Source organism: Cucumis melo, chromosome 7 (genome assembly GCF_025177605.1).
Source record: "Cucumis melo cultivar AY chromosome 7, USDA_Cmelo_AY_1.0, whole genome shotgun sequence".
In the NCBI taxonomy this organism is placed as follows: Eukaryota; Viridiplantae; Streptophyta; class Magnoliopsida; order Cucurbitales; family Cucurbitaceae; genus Cucumis; species Cucumis melo.
This window is the reverse complement of record NC_066863.1, coordinates 7,723,900-7,741,440: the sequence shown is the minus strand read 5'-3', so window position 1 is coordinate 7,741,440 and position 17,541 is coordinate 7,723,900. Positions and strand designations below refer to the sequence as shown.

At 33.9% G+C, this 17,541-nt stretch overlaps 2 protein-coding genes across 2 annotated transcripts; one reads left to right on the top strand and one right to left on the bottom strand.

Annotated features, from left to right (window-relative positions):
* Nucleotides 1-3,667: 3,667 nt before the first annotated feature.
* Nucleotides 3,668-9,914, top strand: LOC103487606 (SWI/SNF complex subunit SWI3C). The gene is made up of 9 exons (XM_008445970.3): nucleotides 3,668-3,893; nucleotides 4,014-4,583; nucleotides 4,964-5,505; nucleotides 6,351-6,714; nucleotides 6,793-6,869; nucleotides 7,799-7,935; nucleotides 8,409-8,482; nucleotides 8,584-8,744; nucleotides 9,142-9,914. The coding sequence occupies exons 1-9, from the start codon at nucleotides 3,866-3,868 to the stop codon at nucleotides 9,643-9,645; spliced, it is 2,457 nt and encodes an 818-aa protein (XP_008444192.2). The 5' UTR covers nucleotides 3,668-3,865; the 3' UTR covers nucleotides 9,646-9,914.
* A 1,229-nt stretch (nucleotides 9,915-11,143) lies between these two features.
* Nucleotides 11,144-12,074, bottom strand: LOC103487607 (uncharacterized). Its single transcript, XM_008445972.3, has one exon. It carries the CDS (start codon nucleotides 11,891-11,893, stop codon nucleotides 11,402-11,404), a length of 492 nt encoding a protein of 163 aa, XP_008444194.2. The 5' UTR covers nucleotides 11,894-12,074; the 3' UTR covers nucleotides 11,144-11,401.
* Nucleotides 12,075-17,541: the final 5,467 nt, after the last annotated feature.

The window sequence follows — 17,541 nt, the reverse complement described above, 5'->3', positions numbered from 1 at the left end:
TTTACTTTGATCCCAAAGGTTCGAAATTTGAGTTTATTTTCTAAGTTGGAGCTGCTGATTAAAATAAAGGAGAGAAAGATTGAGTTTGAGTTGAAAGAAGAGCGAACGGTCATTCTTGAAAAGAATCTGAGCAGTCTTCACTCCAAGGAGGCTACATAACACAATACGTGAATCTTTTGGCTAAAATTTTGAGGTAAGAAAGTTAAGACATTATGCTAAAACTTTATAGAAAGGAATATTTTCATTTGAGTTCCGGATTTTAAGATATTAAGCTTTAAATTGAAGTTAAGGTCCTAGCTAAAAAATGGTGTTCTAGGCGGTGTTGGTGGTTGGCCGAGTGTGAGGGGTTGTTAGGGGAGATGGACGATTGTTTTGGGTTAAAAGAGGTTAGCATGTATGTTGGACTTATATGGGACGCACAACCCGCGTGCAAGGTAAGCCACATGCAAGGCGCATGAGGCCAAGCAAGCACACGACAAGTCCGCGCGCGTAAAGGGCCACATAAAACGTATAAGGCGCCCCCGACATGCCCCCTTGTGAGATTAGCATGCGGCAAGGCCTGCTGATAAAATGAAACTACCTCAATCACGTTTGAGAACTCCCTCTTATCCTAGGTGAACCCCCACAACAGTAATAAGAATAACCCCGATTAAACAATTAGTTAACAACCCCAAGAAAGCTAAACAAATTTGGCTTGGAAAGATTGATCAAAGATCAAGAAGAAAGGAGAACTTGTTCCTAACTTCAAGATTTCGAACTCTCCACAATCTAATTGATCAAACTAGATTGAAAGTCCTAAGCATGCATTCTAACACAAGAATACAAAGGAAAGCATAAAGCTTGAGAGAAACACTCTATGAGAAAATGTCATTCAAATTCAAGTTGTGTTTCAAATGTGGAAACTACAACCTATTTATACTAGTTTCAAATGTGATATGAAAGGACACAACATTTAATTTTATGCCATTTCAACTACGCTAATAAATGAAAGTACATTCCATTAAATAGGTACATATTAAAGATGTGAATGAACCTAAAATGCATTAAAAATGTGAATGAATCTAGAAATGTATTAAAGATGTGGATGAATCTTAATTTCTAGATTCATTATGACCCTTGAGTGTCCAAGTGACTCTTGAAGTTCCAACTCTTTATTGAAGATCGAAAATCTAGCTTGTAAACAAACATTTAATCCATCTTGAAGTCTTTTAGCTCTAGCTTTTGTCATTGAGCCTTGAGTCATAATGATTGCCTCTTGATTGGTTTGACTTTGAATGTTCTCCCATGAATTTCCAGCATGTTTTTCATTTTCCTCTTCACTGTTTAACATGTTATCACCTGCCCAAGCCCTACGCACGCGTGCCAGCCTTGTCGCCCATCCTTTGTGCGCTAGACATGCCAACAAGTGATTTTTGGGCTATTTTTGGTGTTTTTGAAAATTTTAAGTGAATTTCTAATATTTTTATGAGAAAAAGGGAATTAAATGGAATTATTTTTTGTTATTTCAGGTCAAAAGGAGATTGGGCAAGTTTATAGGCCGAGAGTTTGAGCTACCATTTATGAGTGACGAAACGATTTCCAAATAAAGTTTATGAATAAGTTTTACATGCTACTATTTAAGAATGTTTTGGAATGATTATTGATTTATACTGATTATGATATCTTGATTTGCAAATATGTTTATGAAAAGTATTTAAGTATGTTAGTTTAGAAAATGTTTCCAAAGCACGAGTTCAAAATTGTTTAGCAAAACATGTATTTATTGAGAAATTTCCTGATGAGATGAGCAAACGATGTTTATGATTACGTTTTAAGTATCTGAAATAGATTTACTTATTGTATTAGAAAGATATTGCAAAAGCATGAGTTTATTGAGAATGGTTTTAAACAAGAAAACCATGTTTGTTCTATATACCGAGTTTTCGACGAACAACGTGTACAAAGTTTTAGGGATAAAGGACTATGCTGACCACTTAGCCGTTACCATTGAGTTCAGACATGATAGTACGATCAACGCTCTGCTATCTTGATCGAGTTCAGGCATGACATCATCATGACCGAGTTCAGGCACGATACGTCGAGCTAGTTACTATCGAGATCGAGTTTCCAGGGTATAAAACTAATAGGACAGAAACAAAGATTTGTTTTAGCAAGGAAAAGAGTTTCTAAAGTTAAAAAGAGATATTTCCAAAGGTGAAGAAGGTTTTAAAAGATTCAATTCTTGTGATATGTTTATTGAATGAATAAGAAAAAGTATGAAGTTATTTCAAAAAGCATGTTTTATTAAAATCGTCACTTACTGGGCTATTTAGCTTACCTTTTCCAAATGTTTTTCCACTTTCTAGGTAGTGATCGTGATCCAAAAGCTTGATCGTTGTCTCAGTTTGCTGTGCAAAGTCATTAATAGTTTTGTTGCAGTGGCCAATTCTAGACTAATCCATTTCATGTATATAAGTTTTGTGTAGAGTTAAAGCTAGTTAAGATGTTTATCTTTCTTTTGCTTTGTGTGTAGTCTGTAATCGATGGCATTTAGCCTTAACATGTAATGAAGTTTGTTTAGTATATGTTTATCGTGTTTTTCCACTGCATAAGTTTTAATTTAGTTAAGTTATTTAACATTGCAAAAGGATCAGTAGTCAAGGTTAACTGGTGATGTGAGAAAGGAAAGCGACATCGATTGACTTCACGCCACGTCTAGGGCCGAGCAAGGAGGTGCTCGGGGGTGGGGTGTGATAGAAAAACTGTAAAAAAATGGGGCAATCGATGTCTTTTGAAGACGAGAGCTAGATCTTAGATAACAACATTCTATTGAAATTTTAGGGGAAAAATCATTAAGAAGGCAATAATGATAATAATACACAGACGGTACCAACAAATTCTTGGGAGCTCATCGACATACCAATAGTTTCCAAGAAGGAATCGCTCGAGAATCTTTGAAAACATCCAAACGAAACGATCTAAACAATATATTTGTAAAGTCACATCCTCGACAAGTTCAACTAAATCATTAAACATATAAATTTAGTCAACCAAAATGTTAATCTATAAAGTTATAAAAGTCGAGAAATTTAAAATTTGAACGTTATGCCCAACCAAACTGTTAATCTATAAAGCTATATATATATATATATATATGCACACACACGAATTAAAAATTGTATCAATTTAAATCTTAATTTTTTTGCAAGTATATCAATTTGCCGTCTTCATATTTTTTCTTCGATCAATATCACATAATATGATTTGAGTAAATTAAACTTTCAAAATTTCACAAGTCAATCAATTTAGAATTTTTATTATGATTAATTCTACATATCATTCATGCATCAATAATCAAACGAGTATTGACATTTTCAAACATTGATATTAAAAAATGAACAATTATAATAAATACACAAATAATTCTCAAAAGAAATTATAACTTAAAAGTTTAAATTAAATAATTTACGAGTTTTAATGGATAAAATTATAAATTTTACACCATGTTTTTCTCAAATGAATAATGTAAATGGAGTGCTTTTCATTTTTATTTCATCTCAACGTTAAAAATTGATTTAGGGATTTGTGAATTGACATTGGAAATATTGGGAGCATACACGCGCCACGCACGTGATGTATTTTGTGAAGACGAAAAGAAGAAAAAAATAAGAAAAGAAAAATGGTATTGAGAAATTGGTTCGTAGGAAGAGAGAAGAAAAACCAAAGCTCCGAGTCACAGAACCATGGAGAGAGAGGAATTTTAGAGAGAGAAGGAGAACGAAAAAGCCCTATTTCTCTCTCCTCTTCTTCCCCCATGCTTTCAATTTCGTAGCATAACAACAATCAACAGACCCCACAATTTTCTCTTTCTGATTTTCCTTCAACAATGCCACCTTCCCCTTCCTTCCCATCTGGTAACTTCTTCTTAACCTAACTTTCTCTTTCTCTCTCTCACTTTCTCTACAAATTTTCCCATCTTCAATTCTGTTTAAAGTTTGCTAATTTTTGTTTTTTTTGTCTCCAACCCATCTCAGGGTCTCGTGGAAAATGGCGGAAAAAGAAGAGGGATTCACAAATTGGCCGTAGAAACAACTATTCCAACACTTACAACAACGGTACTAACCGGCATGATGATGATGATGAAGATGAAGACCTTGTTGCTGCTGAAAATGACGAAATGGAACGTGATAACAATGATGACTCTGAGGACCCTCAGATTGGGCTTCACCCCACGCCCAATTCCACTATTCAGGAGACTGAACTACTGTCGGATGATAAATTGCGAGTTTCTGAGTTTCCTCAAGTTGTTAAACGGGCTGTTACTCGGCCTCATTCTTCTGTTTTGGCTGTTGTGGCAATGGAGAGGACAAATCAGTATGGTGAGAGTAAAGGGGTGCCTGGAAATTCCTTGATTTTGGAGAATGTGTCTTACGGGCAGCTTCAGGCACTGTCTGCTATGCCCGCGGATAGTCCGGCTTTGCTGGATCAGGAGAGGGTGGAGGCTGGGAATGCTGCGTATGTAATAACTCCGCCGCCGATTATGGAAGGGCGTGGCGTGGTTAAGAGGTTTGGGAGTAGGGTACATGTTGTCCCTATGCACTCAGGTCTGATCCTCTCGTTCCCTTCAACTAATGTTTTGGGGTAAAACAATTTGCATTAGCATCGTACCTTATATTTGTTGTGGGATGAGTTAGGAATTTTTAATGCAGTGAAATACCAACTTCAAAATCTAAGATATATTGTTGAATAGCTTGAATCCATTGATAATTAAATTAAGTTTTGTAGTCGTTAGTATGATCAAATTTAAGTCAAGATCTGTGTGCATAGGAAAATTATAGTAGATTTTGCGTGTGTTAGTATTAGTATATGCAGGTAGCAAGTTTAATGCTAATTGAAGAAAAAAAAAGGGGAGAGGAATATTATCTAACATATTACATGCCTACAGAAGATTTCTACTATGTGACAATTGATTTTTCGGAAACAGATTGGTTTTCACCTGCCACGGTGCATCGACTTGAGAGACAAGTAGTTCCGCATTTTTTCTCTGGGAAATTGCCTGACCGCACTCCTGAAAAGTATATGGAGATTCGAAATTTTGTTGTTGCCAAATACATGGAGAATCCAGAGAAAAGGGTCACAGTTTCAGATTGTCGAGGGTTGGTTGATGGTGTCAGTAATGAAGATTTAACTCGAATTGTTCGATTTCTTGATCATTGGGGTATTATTAATTATTGTGCTCCTACGCCTAGCTGTGAACCATGGAATAGCAATTCATACTTGAGAGAAGATATGAACGGTGAGATTCATGTGCCATCAGCTGCTTTGAAGCCTATTGATAGCTTGGTTAAATTTGACAAACCAAAATGTAGGCTCAAGGCAGCTGATGTCTATTCGGCACTTCCATGCCGCGATTACATTGATGGTTTGTGTGATTTGGATAACAGAATTCGAGAGCGTTTAGCTGAAAATCATTGTAGCTCTTGTTCTCGGTCTGTTCCCGTTGCATACTACCAGTCACAGAAGGAGGTTAGTTTCTTTCACCATATGTACTCCATTGTTTATCTGACTCAGGGTACCAGCATTACGAAGCTTGTATATAGGCCTGAAAGAATTATGAAGCTTGTAAATGATAAGTTCTAGAGACCTTAGGGTCTAGGCTATTCAATTTTGCAGGGGGAGAAAATGAGAGGAAATAGTAGAGGTCTGTATGACTAGGCAGTTTTTTCCTCAAGCATAGCCATATCTGTATTTTTGTAGTTGTTTCTTTCTTCTGACCTTGTTGAAGATTTTGCCAACTATTTTTCTTTCATCACTGAACTTGCATCTACAGGATGTAATGTGTTAGATGGTGCACAAAAGAAGTCATGGGGATTAGCAATTGAATTAGAAGTCTTTAAACTTTCATCTAAGAGTAGAATTTCTAATCCTACCCACTGACCTCTGTCCTTTTCTAAGGCAGGTATATTGAGTTAGAACCATGTTTTTTTGGGGAAGACCATTGGACCAATCAAACGTTGTTGGCTTTTAGGTTTCCATGGGTTTTTTTATTCTGCTTAATTGCATTCAAAAGCTCTGTAATTTAAGTGTTTACAGGGGAAATCAAAAGATAATATTTCATCTTTGAAGGAACATTAGCGATGGTTAGGTAAAAGACAGTATTTTTGTTTTGGGAATCATGGGAAAGGGGCCTTTGCTTGTTATGAGGTGGAGCATGCATCAAAGATTGGATCTTGAAGTCATATGAAATCTTTTACCTTTTGATAGTGATCCTATACCATGCAAGATTTTACTTCTGATGCAGAACTTTTAGAAATCTTTTGAATTCTTTTGGATCTTAGTTCTTTAATGACTTATTGGCATTCTTGTTGCAGGTTGATGTTTTACTTTGCTCTGACTGCTTTCATGAAGGCAAATACGTTGCTGGCCATTCAAGCATTGATTTTCTGAGGGTGGACATGACGAAAGATTATGGTGAACTAGATAGTGAAAATTGGACTGATCAAGAAACTCTATTGCTTTTAGAGGCAATAGAATTGTATAATGAGAATTGGAATGAAATTACCGAACACGTTGGGTCCAAGTCTAAAGCTCAGTGCATTATACATTTTCTCCGTTTATCAGTGGAGGATGGCCTTCTAGAAAATGTTGATGTGCCTGGGGTTTCTCTCTCATCAAATGCTTCACATGGAGGAGATAGTGAGAAATCACGGTCAAATATGAATGGAAACGTAGCAGGTATTTTGAACTTTTAACTGACAGCTTCTTCGTGACTTATTGACATATTCTTTCTAAACATATATATTTATTTCTTAGGATCTTCCTCTCAAGATAATAAAGAGATGCATGATAGGCTACCCTTTGCCAATTCTGGGAATCCAGTCATGGCGTTGGTATGTGCCCATTTATTTGATGCTTTATACGTCTTTCAGTTCTGAAGAATTAAATTGTTTCAGTACGATATTGCATTGCTATAATATTTCCTATGTTTGCCTATATCTTAGTTCTTCAATCAAGTAAAAGTTTTGCTATCTACATCTTTTTTTTTTTGGGGGGGGGGGGGGGGGGGATGATGTGCCATCATTCCATTGTGAGTGAATAACTTGTGAGCATTAGACCAGAAGAAGGTTTACTGTTTGATGATTTGGAACAATGAGCATAGCACAATTTAGCAGGGAAGAGAATGGTGAGGAGTGTTTGAAGCTGTTTGAGACTTGGAGTGAGCTAGTAGTAGTACTAGTATCAGTGGCTTGTGAGTAATAAGAATGTGCACAAGATAGGTAGAATCCAGAATCAAATGGTAAGTGGTTGGTAAGTTCAGGTTCTCTGATGTCATAGTTTAAAGTATGGCGGTCTGTCGTCACACGTCAATACAGAACTGGGTTAGGAGGTTCAGAGGATGTCTAGAAGATTAGTTGAGCGAGGTGCTCTTAAATTGACCTGACTCTCACTATTATTGTTGGAAAGAACTGAAAAGAAGGGCACAGAATGTCGAGCTCTTTTCCTATCGTCTTATCTTAATTCTTACCTTCAACATGAATGCAAAATCATATGTTTAAATACAAATGCAAGCAAAGGGTTTCCATAAATTTTACAGTTGAGTCCAGCCTATCTCAATAGATGATAGACTGGGCAATATCTTGACATATGCTTCTTTTTCCACCGTAGATGGCTTATCTTGATGTGCCTTTAGAGCGCCTATATTCCATGCTTTTTAATTTACAATTGACATATTATTCTGCTTGGACTCTTCATTTACAAAAATGAGAGTTTCATTCTGTAAATAGGGTTGTAATTGATTTAACTTTTGGACATTTGCAAGGTTGCTTTTCTCGCATCTGCTATTGGACCAAGAGTTGCTGCATCTTGTGCTCATGCATCCTTAGCTGCATTATCTGAGGACAGCGTAGCTTCGTCTGGGAGCATCTTTCATATGGAGGGTTCTGTAAACGCTAATAGGTAACTTTCATTTTCTTACTGATCATAAATGTTATATCACTTTGATATTTCATACGGTAGGGTGTACTGTACACCATTGATATTTCATACCATCAATGTAATAGCTTATAAATAAAAAGAAAAGAAAAAGAAGAAAAAAAAAGAACAAAGAAAAACATTGATGTATCACTAATAGTAATAGGTTAGTTTTATTTATTCAAGAGATGTCTTTCTTCCTACTGCACACATAAAGGAGGTTGTGGATGCATGTGTATTATACTGAGGAACAGGGAGGTAGAGAATAGCACATACTGCATCTAAACTAATGCTATATGCGAGACATTTTATAGGATGAAACAGGTTCCTACTGGCTACTTCCCACTTCCCGGAGCTAATCTTGTGAATGCTCTATTATGTATTATGATGCAGTTACATCAGTTTTATTTTTAAATTATAATTTATTTAAAGATTGACATTTCTTTTCCAATATTAAGGATGAATGTGGACGCCAAACAAGCCAGGGAAGGTAGCTCCTATAGAGAACTTCCAAATTCAATTGATCAAAAAGGTTTGGTTCGAGACTTTTACTTATTCTTGTTCTCTTTCTTGACTAATGTTTTATAATTACTCTGAAATTTATTCAATATATGTGGCATTGGCCAAATTCAGATGAGAACAAGGCAGAGACAGAAGCAACACTATTATCTTCTGAAAGAGTTAAAGTTGCTGCAAAAGCAGGCCTTGCTGCTGCTGCAACAAAGGCAAAATTGTTTGCTGACCACGAAGAACGAGAAATCCAACGATTGTCTGCTAATATTATAAATCATCAGGTACCGCAGCTAAAATTTAGTATGAGTAGTCGGCATTTTTGCTTTAATCATCCAGAACTAGACCTTTATAAGTTGATGTTCTGCTTCATCTACATTTTTAGTGTGTCGGACACATGTCCAATGTATGTTCATGCTTCCTAAGAAATGACTGACGGAGGGCTCTGAACATGCATGAATTGTATTTGACCATTTTCTCCCAAAATTTCCTGTCCTTACTTTTGCATCCAAGTGTGTCAGTTTTTTTATTGGTTAAAAGCCTGTTCACAAGTTTAGGCCACATATTTTTCTAATTCAGATAGATCGTTGGTCTTGTTTGTCAGAAAGGTTGATTTGAAACTATGTTTTTCACTTGTAAAAAGAAGTTGATGTCTCTGTTTTATCTAAATTTATGCAACAGTTGAAGAGACTGGAGCTGAAGCTGAAGCAGTTTGCAGAAGTAGAAACCTTCTTGATGAAGGAATGTGAACAAGTTGAGAGGACAAGGCAGAGGTTTGTTGCAGAGCGAGCAAGAATGTTAGGTGTTCAATTTGGACCTGCTGGAGTTACGCCACCTGCGAGTTTACCGGGCGTTATGCCTTCCATGGTAGTAAACAACAGCAACACAAACAGTAGGCCGAATATGATCGCACCTCCAGCTTCACAGCCGAGTGTTTCAGGGTACAGCAACAACCAACAACCACTTCACCCCCACATGTCATATATGCCTCGACAGCCAATGTTTGGTTTGGGACAAAGACTACCCTTGTCAGCAATTCAGCAGCAGCAGCAGCAGCAACAACAACAACAACTGCCCTCGACAACTTCTTCTAATGCCATGTTCAACGGTCCAAGCAATGCACAGCCTTCTCTCAGTCATCCAATGATGAGGCCAGTTACAGGATCCAGCTCTGGCCTAGGCTGAATTTGGAAGAAAGATTACTTGAATTAATTGATTTCCTTTGAAGGTTGATGATTTGTGCAACCATGAAAAAAGAAAGGGGCAGGTAAAATAGGAAAAATGATAATATTCCAAGAGAGATTTGTTCATTTGTCTAACCTTTCTTTTTTGGGAGCAAAAAGAAGGGAAATTAACCTGAGGCAATAGTAGGGATTGTAATTTGTAATTGCATTCAATTAGATGTAAAAAGAACAAAAGAGAAAAGAGGAAATGGGAGAAAGTAAGTTGTTTAAGTTTTTTTTTTTTTTTTTTTTTTTTTGTAAACCCATTTATGGAAGTGCTTCCATTCTTCTTTTTCTTGGTATTTTACACCTTGGATGTGCTTTCCCTTGATGTTCATAAAAATTAGTTATGGTGAATTTACTTTTCATTTTCCCTTTTTACTTTCCTTGGTGTCCATATCTATAATTTTGGCATGATTAAAGATTTCAATTCTACGAATTTATTTATACTTTACAAGTCATTATTACTAATTTAGTATAAAGATTCAGATATTTTTAGTATTATTCTTAGTACTATTAATATTTGACAAATTAGATGACATTTCCTTTTATGTTTTAAAAGCCCTCGTAAAAGATATTGAGAATATTATGGAATGTCTAATAACGATGTCTAACACTTTAATCTACAGACATGTCGTATATTTTCATCCTTGCCCTTATCATACATACATCCAACAAATTCTTTTGATACCAAACGAAACAAGATGCATTTTTATGAATTGTAGTAACTTAAGGTGGGTAAAGGCCAGGAGGTGGAGAAACGCCAAAACTCAGGATTCCCATCTAAATCAATTATGAAAAAAACAATGACATATTCTATAAGTTGAATCAACCTATTTAATTTTTGTTTCAGTCTAATTATTGTAAAATAAAATTTCTGCTCAAAACATTTAAAAAAAAAAAACATATCAAAATGGCTTTTGTTAATATCTATTAACATACTAATAGACACTAGTAAAAGTTTATAGATATCTATCAACATTTATCGTTGATAGAATCTAAACCCATGTTAGATTTTGTGAATATTTTAATTTGTTATGCTATATTTAAAAATGTCAATTCCTTTTATTATTATTTTTGTAATATTCATAACTATAGTCAATTTTTACATTTTTTTCGTGAAGTAATAATTAAGGAAGAAAAGAGTGAAAGCAAATATGAATTTACTTGTACTTCTTCCCGCCATGCTAAATGGTTGAGATGTGTAAAAAAAAGATTCAAAATAAGCATTGCCTCGTCAAAATCAAAAGTCCAAATCTCCAAATAAAGTAGACTTTTCTTAAACATATTAGATTCTTTTTCAAAGTTTTTTTTGGTTTAATTATGACGTTTCAACTTAATAAGGTAGACCGATAACAAAATTATATTGAAGCATATGCACATTTTCAACTAAAATTAACTCTTAATTTTAGTTACTCATTAATTTTATGAAATTGACCCAAATCGAATCCCACCACAAGAAACACAATCTTAGATTTTATTCTTTTTATAACATATTAAGTAATTTATGGGGTTTTATAAGAAAATCCCTATGATTGCAAAAATCACAATACAATTAGGGATTTAAAGCTTCCTATTTCTACGCAACAACTTAAAGCCCACAGTCTCTTCAAATCCACTAAACCAAAAAGCCCAAAACCAAGCCCATTTAGAATCACTATCCAGATGGGCCACAACTTGGGCACTATACTTTCGGGCCAGCATCTCTTAAACCCCAATCAAAATAGCCCAAAACCGGCCCATTCGGTATCACTGGTCGGACGGGGCGAGGATTGGTACGACGAGAACGACGACGGCGACGACGACGAAACTGAATATCGGAACGGCGAAATCGACTTCCGACTGGAAACCGACCAGCGGGACAAAGTGTCCAAGTCAGAGGAGTAATCAGGTTCGGGGAATTTCCGGCTGAGGGCCTTGGGGGATTTCCGGTTTGGCAAAGGCGACGGGAAGCAACCAGATGACGAGACTTGCTCGGATCGGACGAAGCGCCACCGGTCGGATCGGGTTCGAGGAGACGAGTGAAGAGAATTTGAAGGATGGGGGAAATGGGAAACAGCAGGAGGAGGTTTGAGCTTTTGACGGTGGTGTTGAGGGGGAGATTGAGTTGGTGACTGGCGGGGACGGTGGAGGTTTCTGGGGACACCGGGTTTGATCTCCCATTTGAAAGGAACGGCAGCCGGTTTCCGGTAAAATTCGTCGGTGTCCATTGGTAGATTGGTAAGAAATGGAGGTGGAAGTTGGGAGTGGAAGTGGAGGATTATTATGTAGGGGAAATTTGAAAATCACCGGCGAAATCAGAGGCAATGAGATGGGTTTTCTTTTTTGACTTTGAATTCTTAGGGACAAAATTATCAAAAAGACAAAAATGCCTACCTTTTACAATTTTCAGTTTTAGACGAAGACCTATTTATTTTATTCAAATGTCATAACTTGAATCATATCAATATTTGTTCCTTGAATGCGTTTTAGAATCAATCATGAAGTTTTTGTGGTTTTGTTTTTATAATTATTTGATTATTGGTTTTTTAATATTAAGCTTATTAGTAATTAAGTAAGAATTAAAGGTTATGTAAGGATTTGACTTCAATTGTGTGTGATAAGTAGTGTATACGAAGCTTAATTAAGATAGTTCATCATTATATGGTTTGCTTCATCTACGTGTTCTATCTTACTATCCAAATAAAAGATAAATTTTTGGAGTCAACTTACCATGTGAGTTCTGACTTATTGTTCTAGGCCTATGATCCTTTTCGGATTTGTCAGTTGACAAGATTTTAAAAAACTAAATTAAAGATTAAAAAGTTATTATATGTGTGATTAATTAGTCAAATTCGCTCTTTGATTCTAAGTTGTTGAATTTTGTTATGTTGGAAAAGAAAACAATATATTAATAGATTGAAACATCAATTGTTTTATACTTTCAAATTGTTGTTTAAACATCAATCTGGACGATGTTTGATTTACAAATTTAACTTTGATGTAAATATATATTTGTAGTTTCTTCACTTTAATGAGTTTTGTCAAGTAACAACGTACCCCGTTAAGTTATGTTTGATAAATGTTTATGTTGTTCTAACTTACCTTTGAGTTTATGACATAATTATTGTATACAATGTATGCTTTGATAGTGATAATTATATGTATCTAGCTAACGTGCACTTAATGTGCTAGTATTATTCAATTCTTTTATGTCATGTTTCCTCCGATATAAGCTGTGTATAAGTTAGACCTTCTAATAGATGGAATTAAATGGTTGACTACATAAATTTGAGGACGATCTCATAGTGATGGTCTCATTTCAGCTTGCAATAAGATTAGTTATGATTGATATCACATGATGGGTTATTGCTAGCTATTGGACCAAAAAGAAGAAGGTTGTGATTGATCATGATGTAGTCGTGAGAGCCCTAATTTGTTTGTCCTCCAACATATCAAATGAAAACTAATTATTTGTCTTGTAACTTCAGCAACTAAAGAATCAACTCTACTATCTTCTAGTACTCTCTTATAGTATCTATTTGTGTGTTCATACGAGGATTTTTATTTTTTAATATCCTAAGACTCTAAGAAGGCATTTAGTTAGGACCTCAACTTGCCCTAAGATAGAGTGAGCTATTATTATTGTTATTATCGTTGCATTTGAAGTTTATAATTATTATATCTAACTCACATTTAGCTAAAAAAAAAAAATAAAAAACTATTTGAATATTCTAATTGTCTATCGTGTTTAATTACTCTTTTCTAACCCGCATCTTCTTTTATCATTAATCTGCCGTGCTCTACATAGAAACTATTATAATTACTAATTATAATGATCAACTCAACGTCTTATCCTAAGCAATTCCTAAATTATTATGAAAGGGTGGACAATCAACTAATGATAGTAGTACAAATGCAGGTCGAAGTATAAGAAAATTTTCATAATGCTTGTACATCAACTTGATTGACGCAACCTAACTTAACTTCTACAAAGGTGTTAGACAACTAACTTAGAATTAACAAAACCAATATCCTAGTTAGTAGTTAAAGCAATATTAAACAAAGTCTGACTAAACTACGCATCTCAAGTCCTGGTAAAAAGTGATTGCATAAGACTTTTACTACTACTGCTCCTTCCTCTTAGGAATTGAGAGGTTGTTTTTGACTTCTAAATCTTATTAATTCAACCAGCAGTAGTAGATAGGATTAATAGATTAACATGACTCAAATTTAAACTTAAAAAACCCTCTTGCCTTAGAACAATCAAATGACCCGTAATCAAAGGGGTAGTTGGCTTTTGCTTTTGGAATTATCTCCCTAAGGGGTCTTTTAAAAACTATAAAAAATGACAAAATATTAATACCGTAAAGAATAATTTCAAAAACGGAAAAAGCTCACAGGTCTACAATGGAAAATACAAAAAATGTTTCGTCAACCACGCCGTTAACAACGCGCGTAATGTATTTGGTACACGATCGTTTAAATTTGGTTGTTTATATTTGGATTGCTAAATCTAAACGATTTTTTTTTCAATTGTATCATTTAGTTTGGTTACACGATCATTTAGATTTGGTTATACGATCGTTTAGATTTGGATACACGATCATTTAGATTTGGCTACCCTAAATCTAAATGGTTTTTTTTTCAAAATTTGGTACACGATCGTTTAGATTTGGCTAAATGAATTTTTTTCAAGAGTCTTTTGGTACACTATCGTTTATTTTTTCAAGATTCTTTGGTACACGATCATTTATATTTGACTAAATGATTTTTATTAATTCTTTTGGTACACAATAGTTTATTTATTTTTACACGATCATTTAGATTTGGCTACTTCAATCTAAATGATTTTTTTTCAAGATTCTTTACATACAATCTTTTAGATTTGGTTATCCTAATCTAAACGATGTAAAAAAAGAGGAGGAAAAGAAGAAATACGATGGAAAGAAATCACAGCGAAAAAAAAAAGAAGAGAAAAAAAGAAAGACAATAGACGATGTAAAGAAATCGCATCGAAAAAAATAAGAGAAAAGAAGAAATATGATATAAAGAATCAGATTTAGTTATCCAAATCTAAACGACGTAAAAAAAAAGAGAAAAAAAAAAGACGATAGAAAGAAATCACAACGAAAAAAGAAGAGGAAAAGAAAAAAAAAACAATAGAAAGACATCACAACGAAGAAGAAAAGAAAGATGGACAAACATAGAATATTTAAAAAATGACTAACTTTATGAGTTTTGTTATACAGACTATAAATATTTTAGTAGTTTGTTATATTTATAAAATGTTTCCTATATATAATTCATTTTCTTTATACTTAAATTTATTTAAAATTAAAATAAAAATATAAGAAAGTCGAGGGTTTTTTGAAAAGTATAACAAAACGACAAAATATTTACATTGTATAAAACAATTCTAAAAAGGAAAAAGCCCACATGCCCACATGGAAAATACAAAAAATGTCCCGTCAACAAGACGTGTAATATATTTGGTAACGCGCGTAATATATTTGGTACACGATCGTTTAGATTTGGCTATTGATTGGTACATGATCGTTTAGATTTGTTCGTTTAGATTTGAATAGCCAAATTTAAACGATTTATTTTTTCAATTCTCTCGTTTAATTTGGTTAAACGATCGTTTAATTAATTGGGTTCCACCATCGTTGAGATTTGGTTACACAATCGTTTAGATTTGATCGTTTAGATTTGGCTAAACAATTTTTTTCAAGATTCTTTATACGATCTTCTAGATTTGGGTACCCTAATCTAAACAACGTAAAAAAATTAGGAAAAGAAGAAAAACGATGGCGAACGAAAAATAGAGAAAAAGAAGAAAAGACGATAGAAAAAAAATCAGATTTCACTACCCAAATGTAAACGACGTAAAAAAAGAGGAAAAGAAGAAAGATGGAAAGAAATCGAAAGAATGATGATAAAAAAATCGCAGAGAGGAAAAGAAAGATAGAAGGGGACAAACCTGGAATATTTAAAAAATGGTTAACTTTGTGGACTTGTTAGAGGGACAATAAATATCTTAATAGTTTATTATATTTATGAAAATTTTCCAAAATTAAAGGTATAATAGATATAAACAACAATAATTTAAATGTGGGTTAGATATTCGAATTGTTCTCATATATATATATATATATAACAAAATATTGGAGACAACAATCAACTTCATTGACTACCATTTTTGCTAGGTAACTCAGATTGACTTTATATAATATGCTGCCATGAAAATTGTGAGCCATATATCACAAGCAAATTATATGTAGAACTTGGAAAGAGAATCCATCAACTATTAAATTGCTATAGCCTATCAGAAATATATAGTAAACAATCCAACTATCCATCAAAAGAATTTGAAAAATTACAAATGAAGTATATTGTGTAGTTATGGTGATTTCTTCCTAATTTATCTTCCAATTGCAATAGTGAGCATGATCACTTAACTATTTACTATATTTGTAAAAGTTCCACATAACTTACCCATAAATTTAAGGGTTAAACACCATCTTTTTTACATTATGTTTAGATGAAAAATTAAATATTTGACTTCGAGATTGATATAATACATAAGCTTATTATTAGGGTGAGCATAGCAAGCTGAAAACGTGAGGCGAACGAAACAAAATTGACAAATTTTTGTTTGAATCTGGTTGAAGCTGATTTATCTAAAGAAAAAATTGAACTCGAGGATCCCCGATTGACGCTTGCCCGAGTTCAACAGAGGTTGACCATCGTCAGTGTATTTATTTCACATTTCAGATATCTTCTCACTTTTGCACGTCGTCTTCTTTTGTCTTCTCACACAGTCAGTTTTGCTCTTTTTCTCCTATTTCACTCATGCGCACTGTCGAATGCATTTATTTCATTGTTGAATTTTTCAAATACTAACCAATCGTTAACCTTCAAATGTTTAATGCTATTATTTTTATAATAATGATAATAATTTAATAATATTATTATAATATAGTATTTTATATTTTTATTTATATTTCAAAAGTTTAAAAGTTACTCATCTAGTTTTCTTTTTGCTTATTTTTTAAAACTTTATCAGTATTCTTCTTCTTCTTCTTCTTCTTCTTCTTCTTCTTCTTCTTCTTCTTCTTCTTCTTCTTCTTCTTCTTCTTCTTCTTCTTCTTCTTCTTCTTCTTCTTCTTCTTCTTCTTTCTCTCTCACCATTATTCTTTTTTCTTCTACATTTTCTCTTTCACTTCTCTCTCTCAACATTCTTCTTATTTCTCTTTCCTTTACCATCCAGAACCAACTGCAACTATCTGATGTTTAGTTGGTCGATGTTCACACACACTCAAAAACCGCTAAAAAATCGATGGAGTCCGACCAAAATCAAATAACATACGACAATATCAGTGTTGGTTGTCATCTAAAATCGATCCAACTCGACCCATGTCACCCATACTTATCATGCTAGTAAAACTATGTTAGATATTTTGACAAGTGTTAAGACATCATGTACTAACATCAGTGTCAAAAATAGCTCCACACAAGACACCAACCATGAAGATTATTATTGAAATTAAATTAGCTCCTACTTTTGCCAATAAATTCCAACAGTTGTTTTTAATTCAAATTAGCATGGACAGAAGGATAAAATTACACTAATAAATCTGCACTTATGATATTACATCACGACTCAAAAGCTTAAACTTACAGACAAATTTTATACTATATCGCTCGATCATCAACAATAATTCTGAATTTTGCATTCCTCCCATGAGAGACCTACAACGATTGATTTTTTTTTTTAAAACCCATAAATATCAACAAGATATTAATGTTTTTTTTAAAAAATTATGTTCTATTTTTTTCATACTTATAAAGGTTAATATTTAGTCCATGTATTTTT